Source organism: Suncus etruscus, chromosome 8 (assembly GCF_024139225.1).
Source record: "Suncus etruscus isolate mSunEtr1 chromosome 8, mSunEtr1.pri.cur, whole genome shotgun sequence".
Lineage (NCBI taxonomy): Eukaryota > Metazoa > Chordata > Mammalia > Eulipotyphla > Soricidae > Suncus > Suncus etruscus.
Window position 1 is genome coordinate 11,847,683 of NC_064855.1, and position 22,820 is coordinate 11,870,502.

Below are 22,820 nucleotides of genomic sequence, written 5' to 3' on the forward strand. Positions count from 1 at the left end.
GCAATGACCCTCCCTGCATCTGCCCACCCTGGCCCCATCCTGGTTCCAAAAGTTGCCCTGCAGGACAGAACGGAGAAAGGAAGAGAGAAAATTCTCAGGAGTGCTTTGGCTTGAAGCTCGTAGAGAGGCATTTGCATACTATTATAATATGATCTTAAAAAATTTATTACAGGAGCTGAGGTGATAGCACAGCTCTTCATGTGTTCACCTGCATATAAGCCAACCCGGGCCTAATCCCTGGCATTCCATATGATTTGGCCCAAGCCTGCCAGGAGTAATTTCTGAGCTCAAAACCAGGAGTAATGCCTGAGTGTCATTGGGTGTGACCCAAGAACAAAACAAAGGTATTACAGTAGAGTAACCTATAGTATCTCTAAATAGTGTCCATTCTAAACACCGTTTTATTTAGCCAGCACAAGCATCTCATTGTGAAGGATTATAGTGCTGACCTTTTAAAAGAGGGGGGAAAAGTAAATTTCTCTTGGCCTACTTTATTAAGCTACTCTTTTTTTTTGCCAATGATTAATATTTTATTTTATTTTTTTGTATTATTATTTTAATATATAAAATCTTTATTTAAGCCCCATGATTACAAGCATGATTGTAGTTAGGTTTCAGACTTAAACAGAATACCCACCCCTTCACCAGTGCCACATTCCCACCACCAATGTACCCCACCCCTACCCCTGCCTGTATTCAAGACAGGCATTTTACTTCTCTCTCTCTCTCTTTTTTTTTTTTTTTTTTTTGGTTTTTGGGCCACACCTGGCAGTGCTCAGGGGTTACTTCTGGCTGTCTGCTCAGTAATAGCTCTTGGCAGGCACGGGGGACCATATGGGACACCGGGATTCGAACCAACCACCTTTGGTCCTGGATCGGCTGCTTGCAAGGCAAACGCCGCTGTGCTATCTCTCTGGCTGTCTGCTCAGTAATAGCTCTTGGCAGGCACGGGGGACCATATGGGACACCGGGATTCGAACCAACCACCTTTGGTCCTGGATCGGCTGCTTGCAAGGTAAACGCCACTGTGCTATCTCTCCGGGCACCTCTTCTTCTCATTCTTTAACATTGTCACGCTAGTTGTTAGTGTAGTTATTTCCCTAATAGCATTCACCAATCTTTGTGGTGAGCTTCAAATTGTGAGCTGGCCCTCCCAGCCCTTAACTCTATTGTTTCTGGGCCTTATTACAATAATGTCTTTAATTTTTCTTAAAACCCATAGATGAGACTATTCTGCATCTATCTCTATTCCTCTGACTTATTTCACTCAGCATAATAGATTCCATATACATCCACGCATAGGAAAATTTCATGACTTCATCTCTCCTGACAGCTACATAATATTCCATTGTGTATATGTACCACAGTTTCTTTAGCCATTCATCTGTTGAAGGGCATCATGGTTGTTTTAAGCTATTCTTCATTCTGGACTTGAACATGTAGTTGGAAGATGTAGGAGCAACAGTAGCAAAGGGTCCATCTTGCTAACTTCATACTTGACCCTCTTGAACCCAAGATCATGGCATCTGATCTACGAGCCCTCAAGAAGAGGCAAAGATTGATCACTGATTTGCTTCCAGTGGGACATCCAGAGTAGGAGAATTGAGTACCCTTCCAGGAGTACTGTCTGCAATAAGGCCAGGAACCACTGACAGGTTCCATTCGCGCTGAGAACATCTCTGGGGTTTGAGCTCACGCTTGCCCCGCATCAGGACATCACAGACCAACACCCACGGTCCCCACCCCAGAGACTCTTAATTGGGTGGAAACATGAGAGGAAGGATGAGGTATCGTGTCGGGGTTTGTTCTGAGGTGAGAGAGGCTGATTAATTAGTGCTCTGGGGATTTGTTTGTTCCACGGGAGCCCTGCTCAGAAGAGAGAGAAAAATAAAAGAAAGGAAAATAAACTTTATTCAGAAATGCCATAGTGGGTACCTACCCACCCTGAGTTTCTAGAAATTGAGTCCACAGGATTGGGAACTGGAAGCAAAGCTCTGATCAGAATGCTCCTCAGTGTCCATACTCTCCACGAGGGTCTGAGGTGCCCATGGTGAGGGTGAAACATTGCCGTCATCCCAGGAGGGGCCCACGAAGCTGCCAGAGGGCAGGGATGGGGGTAGAGACTCAGGGGAAATAGCTGATGGGGTTCTCAGGGGGCAGAAACAGATTCTGTGGAGGTTCCAGTGGTGTTTCATGGAGAAGACAGAGAGGGAGCTAGCTAAGGGAGGAATTTTATCAACACAACATCCCAATGAGCAATCGAAGACAAGAGCCTTTCTAGATCAAATGAAAGTCTGGAGAAAAAGCTGAAGATGCCTAGAAGAAAGAGGAAACTAATAGGAAACTACCTATTAGGTAAGGTATGAACAATTCTGGATTCTTTTCTCCCAGGAACACCCCACACAGCAGAAAGCAAATACACTGGATTGAAGCATTGTGTGTCAAATTGGGCCAAAGGAAATAGCATAATTCCTGACCAGACAATGTAAAGTCTACCTGGAGATGTCTGAAGTCTAAGCCCAGGAAGGGGTGTGTGTATGTACCTCTAAACCTTTCCCATTTTTGCAGAGCATGGTTGATAAACTTGAACTCTAGAAAACCTTCACAAGAGAACACAGGCTACTCTAGAAATTGAGGGCAGATATTAGAGCACTGAAGGCAACATCAAATCAAATTGTTCTTGAGCACAAAGATAAGACATTCAGGCCAGCTCGACAGTACAGCAGGGAGGGGGCTTGTTTTGCATGTGGTCCATCCGGGTTTAATCCCCACATATCTCATCTGATATCCTGAGTACTGTCAGGAGTAATTCCTGAGTGAAGAACGAAGAGTAAGCCCTGAGCATCACTGGGGATGACCCAACCCTCCTCATCTCCTCACCAAAAGATCCAAAACACCCCCCACCTTGTCTCATTCAGTCTAAATTAACCACTAGTTTTTCTTTTTTTGTTGTTTTTGTTTTTATTTTTGGGTCACACCCAGCAGTGCTCAGGGGTTCCTCCTGGCTCTACACTCAGAACTTGCTCCTGGCAGGCTTGGGAGACCATATGGGATGCCGGGATTTGAACCACTGTCCTTCTGCATGCAAGGCAAACGCCCTAACCTCCATGCTATGTCTTCAGCCCCAGTTTTTCTTAACAATGAGCACAAAATGAAGAACTCGGACTAAACTTTGTCATCTAAAGAAAGAACAAAAGGTTCTACCCTTTATGCTCTTTCTAATCCATGTTCCACGTTTCCATTTATCAAGTTCTCAAAGATTGGTATTTGTGCTGAATTAATTGGTAGATAAGACCCTCAAGTTTTGGGGGGATATTTGTTTGTATGGATGTTTTTAAGGAATACAATCCTATCCAATTAGGTCCCCTGGGGGAACTTTACCATGAAGAAATGATTCTGATAAAAATCCATGAATCTTGAGTCGAGCTGGTTCAGAGGACTGGAGGGAGCGATTTTGGGGCAGAAGCTACAGGTTTGAATCCCCTGCACAGTCTTGTCCTCTGTGCTGGGGGGAGAGAGGTCCCCAAATAAAAACAGGCCAAACTCTGAATTTAAACCTGGAGAATAATTATCAACAGGGAACATCACGTTTCCTGTAAAAATGTCTGCCTTTATTTCCTTCCATATAAAGCAATAACCTCAACTCTGCCTCCCTTGTTCTTTCTCTCCTCTCTCTCTTCTCTCTCTTCTCTCTCTCTCTTCTCTCTTCTCTCTCTCTCTCTCTCTCTCTCTCTCTCTCTCTTTTTCTCTCTCTCAGCAAAAGCACTGAGTGGGCATCAGGAGACGTCCCCTGTCCCCCACAGGATCTCATACTGCACCAACCTCAGCAGTCTGCACACTCCATGGTCACCAGACAATCACCAACTCTGGACGCAGTCACCTTCTCTTTCTCAGTGTTCCCCAAACACGAAACCCTTGGCCCTGCCAATTCCCAGAGCACCCAGTCTTCTGGCAGCACAGCACCACTCAGATGCCCTGTCCATTACAGGGTATCCTCCAGCCCAGCATGAAAGTCCACAGAACCAGTGACCATAAGGCCTGGCCTGTGAATCAGCCATTAAGACACAGAAGTCAAGCATTTCCTTTCCCACTTAGGCTGCCACTCTCCTCTGAGATGGCAGAATGCCCAAGGCTCCCCCAAATATCTGTGGCCCTCCCAGCCTTCCTGCTTACCTTTCCTCGCGCCCCCTGGGACTCAGGAACCTGCTGGAATCATCATCGTGGCTACTCTGCTGGCTGCTCTGCTGGCTACTGTGGAGAGACATGGGGAAGGAAACCGTTAGGTTCTTTCTCAATCGCAGGCAGCTCAGTTCCACCTACAAGGGAGGTTACAAAATTCCAGCCTGCAAGTTCCCCAGTATTACGTGCATTAAGAGGGCGCTGGCATAACTGTGCTTCCTGCCTGAAGGGACATAGCGTGGGACAGACTCACCCTCAAGGCCAAAGGCAGGACAGAAAGGACCAGCAAAGCTAAGCAAATGGCCCAATATCTCATTATTGTCCCAGTTCACCCACATCTCAGGAACACCCTTGGATGGGGAGACGGGTGAGGGGACAGTGAGGGGCAGGCAGAAAACTAAAAGCTGGGAGCCCAAGCAAGGGCTATTGGGGCCTCATTTCTCTGCCCAGCAGGAGGACTAAGTTGGGTGGGCCAGTGAAGCCAGACTCAGTTTCTCTGTTCTGTAGAAATCAGTATGGAGATCACAGGGCTGCAGTCCAGGGAATTCTAGAAGATTTGTGCAGTCAGGAAAAGGAGAAATGCATTGGGTTTCACTCCAAATAAAAGAAATTTGCTCAAATACCTCCTAGCAGTTTGTTTGTTTGTTTATTGGGTTTTGGGCCACACCTGGCGATGTTCAGGGGTTACTTCTGGCTCTGTGCTCAGAAATGGCTCCTGGTAGGCTCAGAGGACCGTATGGGATGCTGGGAATCGAACTGGGTCCAACTCAGGTTGGCCGCATGCAAGGCAAATACCTTATCACTGTGCAATCTCTCTGGCCCCAGATATTTCCTAACTGAATATGTAACTGATAAACAAATGATTAATTGATTGATTAATAGTGGGCACGTCCAGTAGTGCTACCCCCAAGAAGAGCAGGGGACTATTCTTGTCTCTGTGCTCAGGAATTATTTCCTAGTGGTGCTCAGGGATGCCAGAGATTGCACAGTTCAGCTATGTGCAAGGCAAGTGCTCTCCCTGTTATGATGTCATTTGGACCCAAACAAATAACTTTTATTAGTCACTAATCAAATACTCCAAATATCTCGTCAGGAATGTGCAAACCATAGTCCCCAGATCAAATCTGGAGCTATCTGGGTTTAGTTTATTTGCTTGCTTGTTTTTTTAGCCTGGAACCTAAGAACAGAGCTCTCTATTTAAGGGGTTGGAGGCAAACTCCACAGTATCTCATGATGTGTAAAAGTAATACAAAATTCAAACTTCAGAATCACCAATTTTATTAGATCAGTCATTTCCTTTGCTTCCATTCAATCTAGCAGCTTTCTTGCTAACAAGCCAGAGCTAACTTGTTAAGTCTCTAGAACAGGGGTCCTCAAACTTTTTAAACAGGGGGCCAGCTCACTGTTCCTCAGACCATTGGAGGGTCTGACTCTAGTAAAAATAAAACTTATGAACGAATTCTTATGCACACTGCATATATCTTACTTTGCAATGAAGAAACAAAACAGATACAAATACAATATGTGGCCTGTGGGCCATAGTTTGAGGACCACTGCTCTAGAAAGTAAAGGAGTAGGACCATTAGGCTGAAAAGTTAAAAATATTTACGGTGGGGCCAACGAGATAGCGCACCAGGTAGGGCGCTCACCTTATATGCACCCCACATTTCTTCTATCCAAGAAGCCCATAGGGTCTCCAGAGCTCACAGGATTAAACCCTGAGCACAGACAGACAGGATTAAATCTTGAGCACCAGCAGGTGTGACCACCCCATAAATATAAACTCCCCCAATTATCTGGCTCCTTAGAAAAAAAAGCCACTCCTACTTTAGTTCTCAATAGATATGAATCATAAAGCTCCCTGCCATAAAATCACTATTACACAAATTCCAGTTAGCCACAATGCTTTAATTGTTTGGGGAATTGTCTGTAGCAACACAATGCCCCTATTTCTGTAGACTGGGTCCCCCCTGTGAACTGTGAGCCCTAAATCAGTGATCTCTAACCACTGGGCCATGAACTAATGCTAGTATGCAGATGGAGAAAGATGGGGAACTGCCAGCCAGCCGTATTGGTCTAATGCCAATCTGCAGGGGAAAAGGTGTAAAAGGGCTGAAGAAATGGCTCCGAATAGGAAGGGGAAGTGGTTTATTCCTGTACTTGGACATGCCCAACCTGCGAAGAACATGACTGAAGCCAATGAGAGTCGAGTTCTGACACTCTGTTTTTGCAGCAAGACGTAAATAAGTGATCACAGAAGAATGCATGTTATTCCTTATCACACATACACACGAACACACACTACCACCACCACCATCAGGACAGCACTACACATAGCTTTGGGGAGACCACAATTTCACCCTCATCAGTCACTTTATGTTTTCCTTCCCCATTCACTATGAACGGACTAATCTTCTACCTTCTTCTGCACAGTAACCACTCTCCCAGCCCCTTATCTGAGGTTTTGCTGTCCTTGGTTTAGGCTTCCCAAGGCCAGTTGCATTCCAAAGGTCTGACACATAGTGACATTTCTGAGGAAGAAAGGGTTTCCTATTACAGGACAATGTGCAGCTTGTGATCGGCTGTTATTGTTCATCTACTGTGTCTCATTTATAAGTTAACTAACTTCATCATATTCTGGATCTTTAGGGAAAGACAGTGTATATAAGAGTTGGAGCTGTCCACAGTTTCTTTCAGGCATCCCTGGGGGGCATGAAATGCACCTCTGCAGGTAAAGGCATGCGCCACATTTGTCCGGAACATGCCTTCCACTGCAACTGGCAACCTGATAACGACTGGGATTAAAATCCCAAAGTGGACACCATTTCAGATAAGCACAAGAGGGAAAGGTTGTGGAAAGTAGGGGTGACAAACCCAGGCTTTTGCTATGTGAAGTAGGTTCAGCCACCCAAATGATCACAGTCAACAGAGAAGAAGGCAAAGTGGTTTCCATTTAAACTGGGAGGGGCTTGTTCTCCCAACACCACTCTCCTCCTTTGGCTGTTAAAACCTGACAATTAACCAAAAAGTACCAAAATTGCATCAAGATTCAAAGAAATACTTTGGAGTTGATCGATCTATTTGCTGATCTCCCACTAGATGGCAATATTGGCTAAACCAATACTCAACACGGATCAATCCTGCCTTCTGGTGCCCCCTTCTGGCCTTCCCATTGCTCAGAAATGACTTCAGAGGGTTGAGGATGAACACAAAAGTCCAACACCTTCATCCAACAACAGTTCATTGGCTCCAAGTAATTAGTAACAATCGCTCTGCCTGCATTCAACAACTCACAGCTGACCTTTGTTGGATCCAGGCACCCCAGATGGCTCACTCTTCCAGTGCAGGGTCAGGAGTAAACCAAAAAGCAGCACATGGCCAGGGTTATGTCTAGGCTGGGAAAAATAAAGCCTGATTGAGTCCAAAGTCCTCCTGTGGACCTCGGGGAAATGATTTGATGTCACTTTTCTTATCCATAAAATGGAGATAGATGTTATGATAGTTCTTATTTTGTAGAGATTAATTTTGAGGATTAAAGATTAAAGCAACAGAAGAATAGAGAAACTAGTGGGCCTGAGGGTTAGGACAACAAGGAGACCATTTGCCTTTTATGCAACAGACACAGGTTTGATCCCTGGCATCCATATGGTCCCCCAAGCTTTGTCAGGAGCGATCCCTGAGCACAGAATCAGGAGTAAGCCCCAAGCAATCACTGAGTGTGGCCCCAAATCCTCAATAAATAAAACAGAATAATTCCTTGTTTCTTTTAGTTGTGGGAGGGGGGGCACCTGATGGTGCTCAGGGACTATTCTTGCCTCCATGTTCAGCTTCCTAGCAGTGCCTGGAAGACTATAAGCAGAACCAGAGGTTGAACTGGCAACCACATGCAAGGCAAGTGCCATGCCTCCTGAGTCTCCAGACCTTAACTCCTGTGCAAATGTTAGCCCTTATTAGTATGTTGAAGACATCAATTCTCATGGGCCAAGGAAGTTAAAGCCACAACTGAGACAAAGATCTATCCTCCAGGCGTTTATAGTCTGGGAAGTAAGAGTCCATTTAATTAACTGCCTTTGAGAAATCACACTTGGAAGTCCATATGAAATGTTACTGGCGTACAGAACAGAGAGAGAATGATCACTGTGGTCCATAAGAGAGCAGAGATACAGTTATTGTGCAGACTGAACTTTGAATCTATTGCAGAGAAGAGGATATCAGGAAAGGCATCCTGCTCCGGCTTCATTCACCAGACACAGATCAGGGTCACAGAGATCAAGCGATCCCTCTGTCTCACCATGCAGTCTCTCCAGGAAAGCAGCTGACAATCCTGAGTTGGAGGAACATATAAGAGAGGGGAATGCTGAAGAGAGCATAAATAAATCCCTGGTAGCCATTGGCACAAGGCCGAGCCTCCAGAAGGGGCATGATGCTCTCGTCTCCCATGTTTGAATCTTGTTTTTAACAGTCTTATATTCATGAGATGGTGACACCAAGCATTCTTCAGCCCAACCCCATGAGTTAAAATTAAATAAACTTAGGGTTGGAGCAATAAGACAGTGGGGAAGGTGTTTGCCTAACACACAGCAGACTCTGGCTGTTCAATCCCTGGCATCCCATAGGATTCCCTGAGCCCTGCTATGAGTGATCCCTGAGCTCATAGCCAGAAGTAACCCCTGAGCACTGCCATGTATGGTCCAAAACCAAACAAGAAAAAAATGAAAGACTTTCCAGAGATTCAGACAATGCTTCACTCTCATAAAAATTCTTATGGGGTCGGAGAGATAACACAGTGGTAGGGTATTTGCCTTGCATGTGGCTGACCCTGGAGGGACCTGGTTTGATTCCCAGAGTGCCATATGGTCCCCTGTGCCTGCCAGGAGCTATTTCTGAGCAGACAGCCAGGAATAACCCCTGAGCAACGCCGGGTGTGGCCCAAAAACCAAAACAATAACAACAACAACAACAACAAAAAACAAAATAAAAACTTTATTGATAGATTTATGGGACACTGGGATTCAAACCAACCACCTTTGGTCCTGGATCGGCTGCTTGCAAGGCAAACGCCACTATGCTATCTTTCCGGGCCCTATCAATAAAGTTTTTAAAAAAAAAATTATCTTAGGGTGTCTAGGGAGATGGCACAGAGAGCTCGAGCATACACTTTGCATGCAGGAATCTGGGGTCTGATCCCAGCACCACACAATCCCTGAGTACTACCAGGAGATTCCCCGTCCCCCCAACAAGCATTGAGAAAGGAGTAGTCCTTGATCATCATCGGGTGTGGTCCCCAAAGTAGTCTGTGAACACCAGGCAGATCACTCTGCTCCTAAATAAATCTGCTAGTCATCTTGGTCAGGAGAAAGCAAGTGGCAACCTAGATGTGTTGAGGGGAGAAGAAATGCCAGCAGGTCAATGGCATATCCCCATGCACTCCAAGGCATAGGGTTCACATATTCAGTGACATGAGAACTTGGGAGATGCCCAGAAGAGCAAAACACAACAAAACAGAAAACACCCTAACCATTAACCATAGATTTGGAATGAAAGCCTGGGCACCAGAATGCCCACGTCAACACCACAACTTTTCCTGTTCCGCATTCTGAGAACTGCACTTCCTCTTGCTGTAAATGTATGCTCCCAATAAAAACCTCTACGTTAAATGTGACATACCTGACCATCATACTAAACCAAGAGAGGAAGCCCTTTCAAAACAAGAACAAAACAAAACAAAAAAGCCTTCTAAAATATTCCTGAGAGATACTGCACTGAAAGCAAAGCACCTCAGAATCCTGATTTTCTTCTGTCCTGGCAAGTTAGTGCTTGAATCCTGTAAAGCTCCATTGTAACTTGAGCTCAGGCATATTCTAGAAGACAGATATTCAGAGGCCCTAGACCAGGAAGTGCAACAATGCAATCTGGGTAAATCTCCCACTGTGTTCCTGGCCCCCCTTACCAATTGGCATATGCAGAAAAATCCAGGCTAAACTTACAAGGCTCCAGAAAGGTGGCCCTTTGCCCTTTGCAAAGTACAGCTTTATTGCTAGGGAGACTAAGACTAGTTGGCACCTTTTCTGAATGGGTGCTTCCTAAGTACCTGACTCTTTCTTTTCCAGACAGCACCCAAGGGAATCTAAAAAGAGAAGCGGTTTGGAGTCAGAGGATTCCAAATGATCATGAGGATTATGAATGAAATGATAGTACTCGCAAAATCAAACACAAACTAGACTTTTTGCCACATTAATCCATTGTATGCTTTGCTGGGGTTGTCACTGGGGCAATCTAGTGGCTAAGCACCCATTATCTCTAACTAATCAGAAGCTCAGAGGCAAAGAATGACTTTGAATGATTTATAGGAAGAAGGAACTTCGAGGAAGAGGGCGCAGTAGAAAGAGCACAGAAACAAGTAAACCTATTTTGGCCTGGCTTGGTTTCCTGGTAATTGTTTCCTTTATAACAAAGTTCCCTATAAATTTTGGGAGGTTCACACTAGGGGACTCTCAGGGGTTATTACTGTTATTCTGTGCTCAGAAATTACTCCTGTCAGGCTTGGGGGCCATATGGGATGTCTGGGATCATACCCATGTTTGCCATGCACAAGGCAAACACACTCCTAGGCTCAGTTCCCTATTAACTTTGACTTGCCTCTTATCCCCTCAGTTCCTTACCTGGGAAAACTGAAGAATAAAATATAACTTTAGGATTATGTTAAGGAGTAAGGGTTGAGTATTACAATCACAAAAGCTGAGTTCAAGATTTTATCTAGCTCTGACTCTACTTATGGCAGCGCGGCTCATCAGTTGTTCTTACTATTAAGTTGGCAAATGTTTTTGAAACAGGAGATTCTTGGGGAAGGCTAGAGATAACAGAAGATGAACTTTTGGTTAAAGCAGTGAGAGTTACTAACCTGAAAACTTGCTATACAGAGAAATCACCATCAGAGAAAGCTGAATTTCCATGCGGACTTAGAGGGCTATAGCAATAGTATAGCAGACAGGAAGTGCATTTGCTTTGCATGTGGCTGATCTAGGTTCAGTCCCCAGCATTGCATTCCATATGGTCCCCAAAATCCTGCCAGCAGTAAATCTTGAGTACAGAGGTAGGAGTAAATTATGAGTACTGGGGGTTGTGGTCTAAAAAGTGTGTGTGTGTGTGTGTGTGTGTGTGTGTGTGTGTGTGTCGTGTGTGTGTGTGTGTGTGTGTGTGTGTGTGTGTGTGTGTGTGTGTGTGTGTGTATCCATGTGGAATTATACCCACCCATAATAAAATTGGCAGGGAGAGCTTCATAAATAGGAGAAGTACATAGGAAAAGAGGGCAGGTTACAAAGAAGTAGAAATAAAGGGACATTTCTGTTTGTCTTCTGGCAAGCAAGCATGGGAAAGTCGAATAACAAAATAAGCAAACAGATGTGATTTAGGGCACTGCTAATAAATGCCAGTTTATTTCATTTAATTATAGGGGAGGGGTTAGTGGGTCATGCCAGGCAGTGTTCAGGGCAGAGTTCTCCTGGTTCTGCATTGAGGAATAATTCCTGCCCGTGCTGGCGAATCCTGCCAGTTGTTTTCCATAACCAAACTTGGTTGGCTTCTCTGTGCCTTACCATTGGTTCCCTGGCATCTCTGCTGTACTGAGGGTAAATCTTTGTAGTTAGTTCTAGTGAGAGAGTCTTAAGTTTCGTAGATTTCTAGAATTGTTCTCAAAATACCATGTGGTAACATCATAGCACGTATTCACAAGGAAAGGTTTCCGGCTCGCATCATATTCTCAAATACACAGTCCCGAAACCTAAGAAGGTGGAAATCCTCAGTCACACCTCCCTTGGGGCCTCTCATTCACATCAGACACAACTATTCTAATGGGTACCTCAGTAGCCCCAAGAAAGCACAACAGATAGCTCACTGGCTATTTAAAATTCAGTACCTCACACTTCTTGTGACTAAATGCAGCAACAAAGTGCTCACCACAGTGCCAAGATTCTGTCACCATTATTATAAAAATTAATTTGTTTATTTTGGTTTGTTTGGGGGCCATATCTGATGGTGTTAGTGTTTATTCCGGGCTCTGATCTCAGGAATCCTGGTGGTGGTCAGGGGACTCCATAGGATGCCAGGGATTGAACCTGGGTTGGCTGAATGAGAGACAAATTCCTTCCCTACTGTGCTATCTCTCTGGTCTCTAAATTGATTTAGTTTTTAATTTCAAAAAATTGACCTGAAGGGCAGGCCAAGTCCCTGCCCTGCCAATGGCCCAGAAGCCTCCTGCGGATAAACAGCAACCCAGACTCACAGCTAGCCTTAAAAGAGACACCAACCTAATGAATCTTCCCAGTTCCACAGCTTCCAGAAGTCCAAATTCTATAAACTTGACAGCTCTGTAGGAGCACAGAAAATCTGATGGGGAAAATCCCACTAAGCTCAATGAGTGAAAACAGTAACACAGAAGGTTCATCTAACATCAATCTGCTCTGTTCATCCTCAAAAACTTTAAGGCTACCATCGTGACATCTAACAATTATTACAAATTTTCTTCTACTGAGCCATTCCTTTGATAGTTCCATTTGCCATTTTGTAATCACAAGCAATATAAAGTCAATTATTTTGTGCCTGCCAACATGGCAGGCTTGGGGGATGAGTGGGAAACTAGGGACATTGGTGGCAGGAAGGTCACATTGATACTAGGATTAATATTGGAACACTTGTTCTTTATATGACTGAAATCCAACTACAATCATGTTTGTAATCAAATTGTATAAATATATTAAAATAAAAGAATTCACACTGCATCTTGATGAGGAAAATATTGAAATACTGAATGACTGAATCAACTGTATTATGAAAAATTTCATAATCCATGGTTTTAAATAAAGCTTTAAATAAGAAAAGAAAGAGGAAGGAAGGAAGGAAGGAAGGAAGGAAGGAAGGAAGGAAGGAAGGAAGGAAGGAAGGAAGGAAGGAAGGAAGGAAGGAAGGAAGGAAGAACTAGTGGGGCTGGAGCAGTGGCGCAAGTGGTAAGGTGTCTGCTTTGACCTCAATAGCCTAGCCCTAGGACAAACCGAGGTTTGATCCCCTGATGTCCCATATGGGTCCCCCAAGTCAGGAGCGATTTCTGAATGCATAGTGCATAGCATTACCAGATGTGGCCCAAAAACCAAAAAAAAAATTTAATAAATGTAAAAAGAAAAAAGGAAAGAAAGGAAAAAAAGAAAGGAAAAGAAAAAGACAGAGAGAAAAATAAAGGAAAGAAAAAGAGAGAAAGTAAAAGTAAAAGGAAAGGAGAGGAAGGAAGGAAGTCCTGAGAGCTAGTACTGAGATGAAGGCACTTGCATACAGCCAATCTATGGTCCCCCGAGCACTGACAGCAATAATCTAGGAGCACAGAGCCAGGAGTAAGCTACAAGCATTGCTGGATGCAAAACAAAAAATAATTAATTTTAAGAAATTAAAACTGAGTACATTATTAATAATGCTTTCAAGTCCTCTATATATGTCTCCATGTAAGTGATTATTCATGTCCACAAGAGACAGTACAGAAATCGAGCATTCCATCAAGGTAGGAACCTGTCTCCCACACTACTAAGGTTTCTAGGATTTGAGTTCCAACCCTACCACTCCTCACCTGAGAAACTCAGAACAACAACCTCTCTCTGCATTCCCTTCCCCTCCTCCATTTGAATAGAAGTGATGAGGACTGAACAAGTTAACAACAAACGTCAAGCAGTGGTTTTCATTTTTTTTTGTTTATTTTGTTTTGTTTGGGGGCCATACCCATTGATGTTCAGGGGTTACTCCTGGCTATTCGCTCAGAAATCGCTCCTGGCTTGGGGGGACCATATGGGATGCCGGGGGATCGAACCGTGGTCCGTCCTAGGTCATTTTTTATTTTGAATGTATTTATTTTGTCTGTCCTGGAGGTCACTCCCAGAGGTGCTCGCCAGAAATGGCAATACATTGGATGAACCAGAGCTTCCTGTGTATAAAGTATGCTGAGCTCAATCCAAACCTATAGATCTGCACCATCAAAAAACTATGATCGAGAATACAAGACAGGGTAGAATGCTTGGCAAACAGTCCTTAGAGATGCTACCGGAACTTATTATTTATTGATTGATTGATTTTTGTTTTGGAGCCACACCCAGTGGTGCTTAGGGGTTACTCCTGGCTCTACGCTCAGGAATTATTCTTGGCAGTGCTTGGAGGACCATATGGGATGCCAGGGATCAAACCCAATTTGGCTGTGTGCAAGGCAGAAGCCCTACTCGCTGTGCTATTCTCTGGCCCCACTACTGCTACTTATTTTTTGTTAACACATATTGTAGTGGAAGTTTTCCTGGCACAGGGATCTCACACAGGACACACCCATCTTTCTCTCCATAGCTGCCCACGAGAAGGCCTTCAAGCTACAAACACATCAGATTTGTAACTTCTCCCCTAGATCCCAACCTCACTGGCCCCCAACCGCAGCATCCACCCCCCTGACTCAGTCTCATGGCTTCTTGCAGGGATTTTACTTCCAGAGTTTCAGCCTATTTGCCAGTCTGGCCTGACTCAAATGTGATCTTTTCAAAACACAGATCTGACCAAGTCTCTTCCTGGTTTCAAATTCTTCAGGCTTCCCTTAAGCTCAGAACAAAGTTCAAACTGATAAGCTTAGCAATAAAGGCCTCCCTGCTGCCTATAATCATCCCCGCCCTCAGTCCATGGTGACTGCAGAACTTCACTGTTGCCCGAGGCATCCCACAGCTTCCGCCTGCTTTGGCATCACCCCAAAAGGCATTATCTTTGCTTCACGCACTTCCAAAGGCAGCAGAGTTCAGGGATCAAGCCTGGAAGGCTCCAGTTTGAGACTCAAGTCTTGTCTCTTCCCCAACTCCACTCATTAAGCCTCTAAAAGAAATAAGGCGGCGATAAATGTCTTCATGGGGACTGGAGGGACTATTGAAAATGAAGTTAATCCTCCCCCAAAGTTACTTAGACATACATCTGGCATACTTTGGGACCACCCATGAAACTCTGATTCACCACTGCCCTATACTGCGGTTCACAATAAGCTCCTGGAAACACAGTCATGGGTGATTCTGTTCCCTATCGTTCCCTATACCTTAGAACAGAACATAAGCTATTTGCAGCAAAGTAACCCTTTCCTTTCCTTTTTTTTTTTTTGAGGGGGGCATGTTTTTTTTGGGGGGGGGGTCACACCAGTGGCACTCAAGGGTTACTCTTAGCTCTGCATTCAGAAATTGCTCCTGGCAGGCTCGGGGAACCATATGGGATGACAGGAATCGAACCACTGTCCGTCCTGGGTCAGCCACTGCCAGACAAACGCCCTACCACTGTGTTATCTCTCCGGCCCAAAGTGACCCTTTTCTTTGACCCTGCATCCAATCCCCAGGCCCGGCACTCCACTAACATGGAGCAGGCATCAAATTCATGAGCCTGCAAAATACCTAGCCTGGCTCCGGCTCTCACATAATCCCTGGCCACACAGGGATTATTCTGTATTTTTCTGATTATTCTGCAAATATGCATGTTATTTGTACATGGTTGACATGTGATCTGAAGGCCTGTGCTGAAATAGCCTGTGAGAATATATAAAGTAACATGATGAACTCGAGTCAACTGCTCCAGACGAATGACAGATAAGCCATCAGGCAGGTTCAACAGGATCTGTTTCAGGCCCGAGTTCTGGAGATACCAACTTGAACTAGAAGACTATGAACTGTACAAAGAAAGCAGCCACATAAGAGAGCCCTTGAGTTGGCACTGAAAGCCCCCCCTTCCACCTCACTCCTGTGTCAAAGTTGGGGTCCAATTCTGCTACCCAATGAGATGATTTTTCAATAAGGAAGTGCTGATAAAAGAACAGAAAAGTGGGCCCGGAGAGATAGCACAGCGGTGTTTGCCTTGCAAGCAGCCGATCCAGGACCTAAGGTGGTTGGTTCGAATCCCGGTGTCCCATATGGTCCCCCGTGCCTGCCAGGAGCTATTTCTGAGCAGACAGCCAGGAGTAACCCCTGAGCACCGCCGGGTGTGGCCCAAAAACCAAAAAAAAAAAAAAAAAAAAAAACCCAAAAAACAGAAAAGTTTTTTTGTTTATTTTGTTTTGTTTTGTTTGGAGACCTTATTTAGTGATGCTCAGGGGTTACTCCTGGTGCTGCTCTCAGAAATCACTCATAGCAGGCTCAGGGGGTCCATATGTTTTCTTTTTTTCTCTAAACTGTGAGTTTAACTTTCATAATTCAGGGTTCTCATAACTACAGACTTGGATTTCAGTGAAAATAACTACTTGCTAGTGCCCTACTCTGAGATATTTTTCACTCACAATCAAGGTATTCACCGTCCCACCTATGATTAAACTCTTACCACTCGCAAAAGAATGACACTTACCCTAGACAATCCTCAAACGCCTTTTGATGAGGGAGACCAGGAAAATCAGGTCAGCTTCAACTGCTTTCTGTGGCTCCTAGCTAAAGGCGCACACTGATTATTCTTTCTTTTTTTCTAGATCCTACCAGCTTTCCTAACCCCATAACTAGCGATTTCACAAGGAAGCTTCAACCCCCTTAGAGTCAATATGAAGTAACCAGGTTACTTAGCAGTGACTCAAGAGGTAACCTGAGTGCCGCAGCTTCCGAGAATGTAGCACCCTGAGGGTGTCCGCTACCCGGAAAGCCTCAAAGAATGACCCCCCAGCCCCGCCCCTCCATCCCTGTTTCAACAATGCCCCTTGCTTCCAATCTAGAGCCTTAAGGCTAGATCCACCGCAAGTCCATTTGTCCAGATAACTACCCAAGCCACCTGTTGGACAACCATATTGGTGTCTTCTCCTTGATCCAAGTTTCTCCTGATGCATTCACTTCTCATAAAAGCAACCCAGGTGCCCCCAGAGGGACAACCAGTGGGCCTCTGTTCACATCCCCCACACCAAGAACCCCTCAACTACACCCCACCCCAGGTCAGTCAATGGGTGAAGGCTATGAAAGTTTGTTCAAGCTAACACACAGCTCTGCTTCCAGAACACCCAGCCACTGCCCTCCTAAGGGGTGTGAGTCTTCCTGTTGCATATGATCTTGCCTCAGAAACAGGCAGTGCCATTCATTTCCTCTAGAAATGCTGGATCCCGAAAGAAACCCTTGCTCAAGGCATTGAAACTTGTCATTTAAAAATAAAAGGCTGTCTCTCTGCTCTTGTACTTAGTATTTGATCTTTACTATTGATTCATAACGATAAAATTGTAAGTAGGTCATAATGTCATACAGAATATTCAAAAGCTCACCTGCACAGTTACTCTGTAGGATGGCTTAGGTCCACTTACAAATCAAATTTAAGCAAAGTCCTCCTAAGACAGAGATCAATAGTGACAATGTCTAAGCATAATTAAACATTGGTTTCTATTTACAAAACTGTCTTATAACCAGTGTTATTATTGAGTAGCACAATCACACACATATATAGGAACACAGGATCTTATTCTAGCTAGACCAGGGTTCCTAAATTGAACAGGCCTACTTCCTCCCTTCTCAGAAAAGCAACCACCTAAAAATCTACGGATGCCAGGGATCAAACCTAGGATGACTGAGTGCAAGGCAAGCATCCTTCCCACAGTGCTATTTTTTTGGTTATTGTTGTTCTGGGGCCACACCCAGCAGCACTCAGTGATTACTGCTGACTTTGCACTCAGCAGTTACTCCTGGCAGGCTCATGGGACCTCAACTGAAATGCCGGAAATTGAACCCAGGACAGATACATACAAGGCAAATGCTCTACCCGCTGTCCTCAACTGTGCTATTGCTCTAGCCCCGCTATTAGACAAATTTTACTTGGCAATAGGATCTTGATTAGAGGCCTGAGAAACTTTTAGCACAGGGAGGAAGACATTTGCATCTGCTGCCCTCATAGTTGTCAGGGTCGGCATGAGCCAATCTGGACTGCCCTTCTGTCAACCTAGAGTTCCGCTGGCCGCCTCTTCTTCACACTCTCTTAACACTCTCACCCGCTGAGGGACTGCTAAATTCTGGACCTGAATCTCCAGCTTCCAGCCTTCTCCAAGTCCATGTTGTCAGGACCTCCTCACGCCAGATGTAACATCCACAGCCCAAGTCTCCTCACACACTGTGTCTGTCGCATGCCTCCCTCCTCACCTCTTCTTCTTGGTAATCTGCACCTGCCTACCCTGCACTCAGCTACCAGTACCCCAAGTTACCCAAACCAGGAGCTTTGAAAGGGTTTCTGGCAGCTGCTGTTCCTCCCTCCCATCTGTTCTGAGTATTTTAGCTCCTGCTTGAAACATCTGGCACACACAGACCCTCAGGGCTATCTCTCCTATTTTTCACAGCCTGGTTACAGAGGAATTGCCTGGATACTTTTTTTTTTTTGAAGGGGGTTGTTTTGGGGCCACATCTGGCAGTGTTAGGGAGTTACTCCTGGCTTGGAACTCAGGGGACTATGAAGTGCTGGGATCAAACCTAGGCCTCTTCTATGCTAAGCATATGCATAGCCTGTTGAGTCATCTCTCTGATCTTGGAACGTGAGAGATATTTTTAATATAATTTTTAATGGAATCACTGTGAGATACAAAGTAAAAGATTTTTTCATATAAATTTGAAAAATTGAATCATGTGAGATACAGTTACAATGATTTCCAATTATACAATGTCCAACTCAATCTCTTCACCAATCCCACCACCTAGTTTCCCTCCCTTCTTCCTGCCTGCTTCTGTGGCAGACATTTTTCTTCTCTCTTTCTCTCTCTCTTTCTTCCTTTTTTCCTTTTAGACACTGTGGTTAAAATATTGTTATACAGATGAGTGGCTGAAGAAACTGTGGTACATATACACAATGGAATACTATGCAGTCATCAGGAGAGATGAAGTCATGAAATTTTCCTATACATGGATGTACATGGAATCTATTATGCTGAGTGAATTAAGTCAGAGGGAGAGAGAAAGACACAGAATGATTTCACTCATCTATAGGCTTTAAGAAAAATGAAAGACATTTTTAACAGTATCTCAGAGACAAGAGAGATGAGGGCTGGTAGGTGCAGCTCAGGACATGAAGCTCACCACATAGAGTGATGAGTGCAGAAATAACTACACTGAAAACTATCATAACAATGTGAATGAATGAGGGAAGTAGAAAGCCTGTCTCGAGTACAGGTAGGGGGGTGGGGAGGAGGGAGATCTGGGAAATTGGTGATGGGAATGTTGCATTGGTGAAGGGGTGTGTTCTTTACATGACTGTAATCATACAACTATAATCATGTTTGTAATCACAGTGTTTAAATAAAGATAAAAAAATGAAAAAAAAGAAAAAAAAAGGAGACATTGATGTCAATATAAAAACCAAAAGATGGTGTAATCATCAAAAATAAAGAAAAGGTATAAAATAATAAATGATAATGAGGAGATAGAAAAAAAATATTGTTATAACACGTATCACCTGATTTCCTTTCAGCACCCAGTTCTTGGTCACAGAGTGATCTTTTCCAACTATCATTGTCCTTAGGAACTTGAAAGATTTTTAAAACACATTTTTTCAACATGTTTTCCAAAGTTTTTCAAACAAGTTTTCCAAGTCACTGAGGTCCTATTGTTCTGAAGTAGCCCCATAAGAGAGTAGGCATGTTTAACAGTAATTTGGGAAGGTTGGAGAAAGGGCTGTTTTGCCTCATCTGCTGACCTCTGCAGTACAGCGGCAGCTACCAGCACTGTGTCATGAAGCTCAACATTGGGAGCAAATGTGCAAAGTTGGGGAGGCCTAACCATCCCATAGAACCAGGATACACCTAGAAGTGAACAATTGGAGGCGTGACCTCTGATTGACTCATTCTGGGAGCTGGACAAAAATAAATGGGTCATAAATCACAGAATTATGACCAGAACAGGGCAAGGGTGCAAAGTGAATTAGATGGCATAAGCTGGTAAAGGACCTCAGAAACAATTAATAAAGGTCTAGATAGACTATAAGGCAAATTGTATTAATCACTTACTGGATCCATGATTGTCTATGTTGTCAGCCATCATGTACAGTGAAGGAGAAACCCTCTTCCTTGCAGTGGAGCAAGGAAGTATATTGCCTATACAATGCTTTCTGTGTTACTGTGGTCAAGGCCCAAGCCTTTTTTGTGAATAAATAAAACTGCTATCCCTCCATCTTCTCTTTCCAACTGCCCCTCAGTTTCTTGGTCCATTTTCTGAAATAACACCAAGTGGATCCACTGAAGCAGCTCTGAACATACCTCTTCCCGGGTTAGGGTCCTCTAAAGGCCCCTTCTCAATTCCAAAGTCACTGCCCCAGTTCTTTGCCTTACACACAAGGTCTTATAATATGAAACCAACTTCTCTTTTCCATTTCCCTGACAGAAAGTTCTTTTCAGCCCTGAGTGTTTCATTTACACAGAATCACAGGTGGTTCCCCAAACTTGTTCCCCAAACTTGGCTCTCACTGCCTATAGAGTCTCATTGATATGACCCTCCTTAATATCCTGGATCTCTTTTATCAATTTTTTTTTACCTTGGCCATTGAGCCCCAGGCTGCGTGCAAGCCAGGCTGCCTGGTGATGATGGACCAGGCTCTTGGGGCCTAATTCACTGATTTTTCTTTTTCCCCTCCCTGGCTCAAAGCACTGTTCCCTTTTGGATCTCAGAGGGATGAACTTCCAAGCCTGAACAGTGAAGGCTGATTAGTGCTCTGTTCCTGGCTAGACTACAGAGAAGGTTCTAGAGATCCAAGCATCATCCTCTGCCAACTGCCTTTCCCAGTATATTCAAAAGTGCACATGCTAACCCACTACACCAACAATCACAGCTTCCCAATGTGATTTCTACTGTCCAGGGGAGGGGGCTGGAGCCATCAGAGTAGGGGGAAATGAAGACTCCAGGTACAATGGTGAGGGAAAGGAGTTTGGTCAGACTAAAGGGTTCAGCAGATTTTTGGCGAGTCCACTATGGCAACACGGTGAACAGGCCTGAAAAGTAGAGAAGGTTATGGGATTGCCTGCCAACCTCATCTTCAGGTCCTGGCAAGATAGATCCCAGGTGCTAGGGCAATGTTACCTGCAAGGGATATGCATACATATGATGGGTGAGAGAGGCCAGTGTGCACATAACAGACCTTACCAGATCATAGAACTCACTCTTCCTTATTGTTAAGAATCTAGAGAGAGGGGCCGGTGAGGTGGCGCTAGAGGTAAGGTGTGTGCCTTGCAAGCACTAGCCAAGGAAGGACCGTGGTTTGATCCCCCCGGCGTCCCATATGGTCCCCCCAAGCCAGGGGCAATTTCTGAGTGCTTAGTCAGGAGTAATCCATGAGCATCAAACAGGTGTGGCCCGAAAAAACAAACAAAAAAAATCTAGAGAGAAAAAAAGTTCCTCAAGAGGCTTCAACAACCAGCTAAGGAGAAGTCAGAGCAGGCCACTGATGGTGGGCAGGACTTCCAAGAGCTAAACCAGGCCTTGAGAGACTCAGAAGGCCAGGGAAGAGCTGGCCAGCAGCTTCTGGGTACTCTTAGGAGTCAAGAAGGCCAGGGTCACCCCACTGCACAGCAAGTGCTGGCATAAGGAGAGGGTGGACTAACTGAACACTAGTGCCCCATGAGCCTTCTCGCAGTGGGCAACAAGATCTACTACTCCAGTTTGTGCCAGCTGAGGTGGGAGGAGCTGGACAGGAAGCAAACCATAGTGGGACAGACACTGTGCTCACCAGAAACATCTGGTAAACCCCTTCATCCAGTCAAAAGCTCAAGAAAGAGCCGGCAAGAGTCTCTATTTTTCTGACCAGACTGTTCTGACCAATTCTGTAGAGATTTTCTGTTGTGACAGTTTCCACATGATGGTCATTCACCGGTTCCGGCATCCCCTATTTCCCTGCAGAGGACACACAGTCAGAGGCCATAAGTGAAAAGTGTCGGAGTCTTGAAGAAGGAGAAACAAAGAGCCCGTGTGAGGGCCTTGGGAGAGAGGGTTTAAGAAGCAAGGCAGCTGCATTGGGAAACTATACTGTTTCTGGAGGCCTTGCTTATGTGGGGCCTGGGCATTTAAGCCAAAACTTAGCATGGACCTGCTGCTAGTGTTCAAGGGCAAATGGACTCTGAATGAGCTGCTTCCGGAGAGAGTCCTGCCAGTTTCCTCCTTCCCCTTCCAGCCCTCCTCCCTTCATCCCCCGGCCAACAGAATTGGCCCTCAGCCCCAGGAAAAACTGGTTTGTAGGTTTGTGGTCAAGTAGTTCTTGCCTTTTTTCCAATTAGAATAAATGAAAAACAGTCCTGATGAAGAATTTGAGTCATTGATCAACTCACAGAGAACACCTGGGGGTGGGGGGAGCCCTGGGAATAAATAATTGCTCGAACTGGCCCTTGGTCAGGAGTTTGACCCGTTTCCATGATGCCACTGTTCCAACGGGCTTGACTCCAGGTGTCTTTGCTCTGCCAAACACTCTGACAGCTTTCGATAAGGCACACACACACCTCTCATGGTCTCTTTCATCCTTTCATCAGCAGAAAGAAAAGGGATCAAATAACTCAGAGCATTGAACAAGAGAGAAGAAGCAGAATTCACAAATCATTTGCTTTGGACTTAATGAGACACAAAACAGGTTCCAAACATCTTTATATCCAATTGGATCTATCCACATGTACAAGGTCACAGAAA

General features: G+C 44.7%; 1 protein-coding gene across 1 annotated transcript in view; it reads right to left on the minus strand.

Moving 5' to 3' along the window:
• Positions 1-1,952: 1,952 nt before the first annotated feature.
• The window catches only part of LOC126015802 (uncharacterized), a 38,926-nt gene continuing 18,058 nt past the window's right edge, over positions 1,953-22,820 (minus strand). Inside the window, exons 3-4 of the mRNA XM_049778383.1 lie at positions 4,174-4,316; positions 1,953-2,094 (exon numbers count right to left, since the gene is read on the minus strand). Of these exons, the coding sequence (XP_049634340.1) occupies positions 1,953-2,094; positions 4,174-4,316 (285 nt within the window). The remainder of the gene's footprint in view (positions 2,095-4,173; positions 4,317-22,820) is intronic.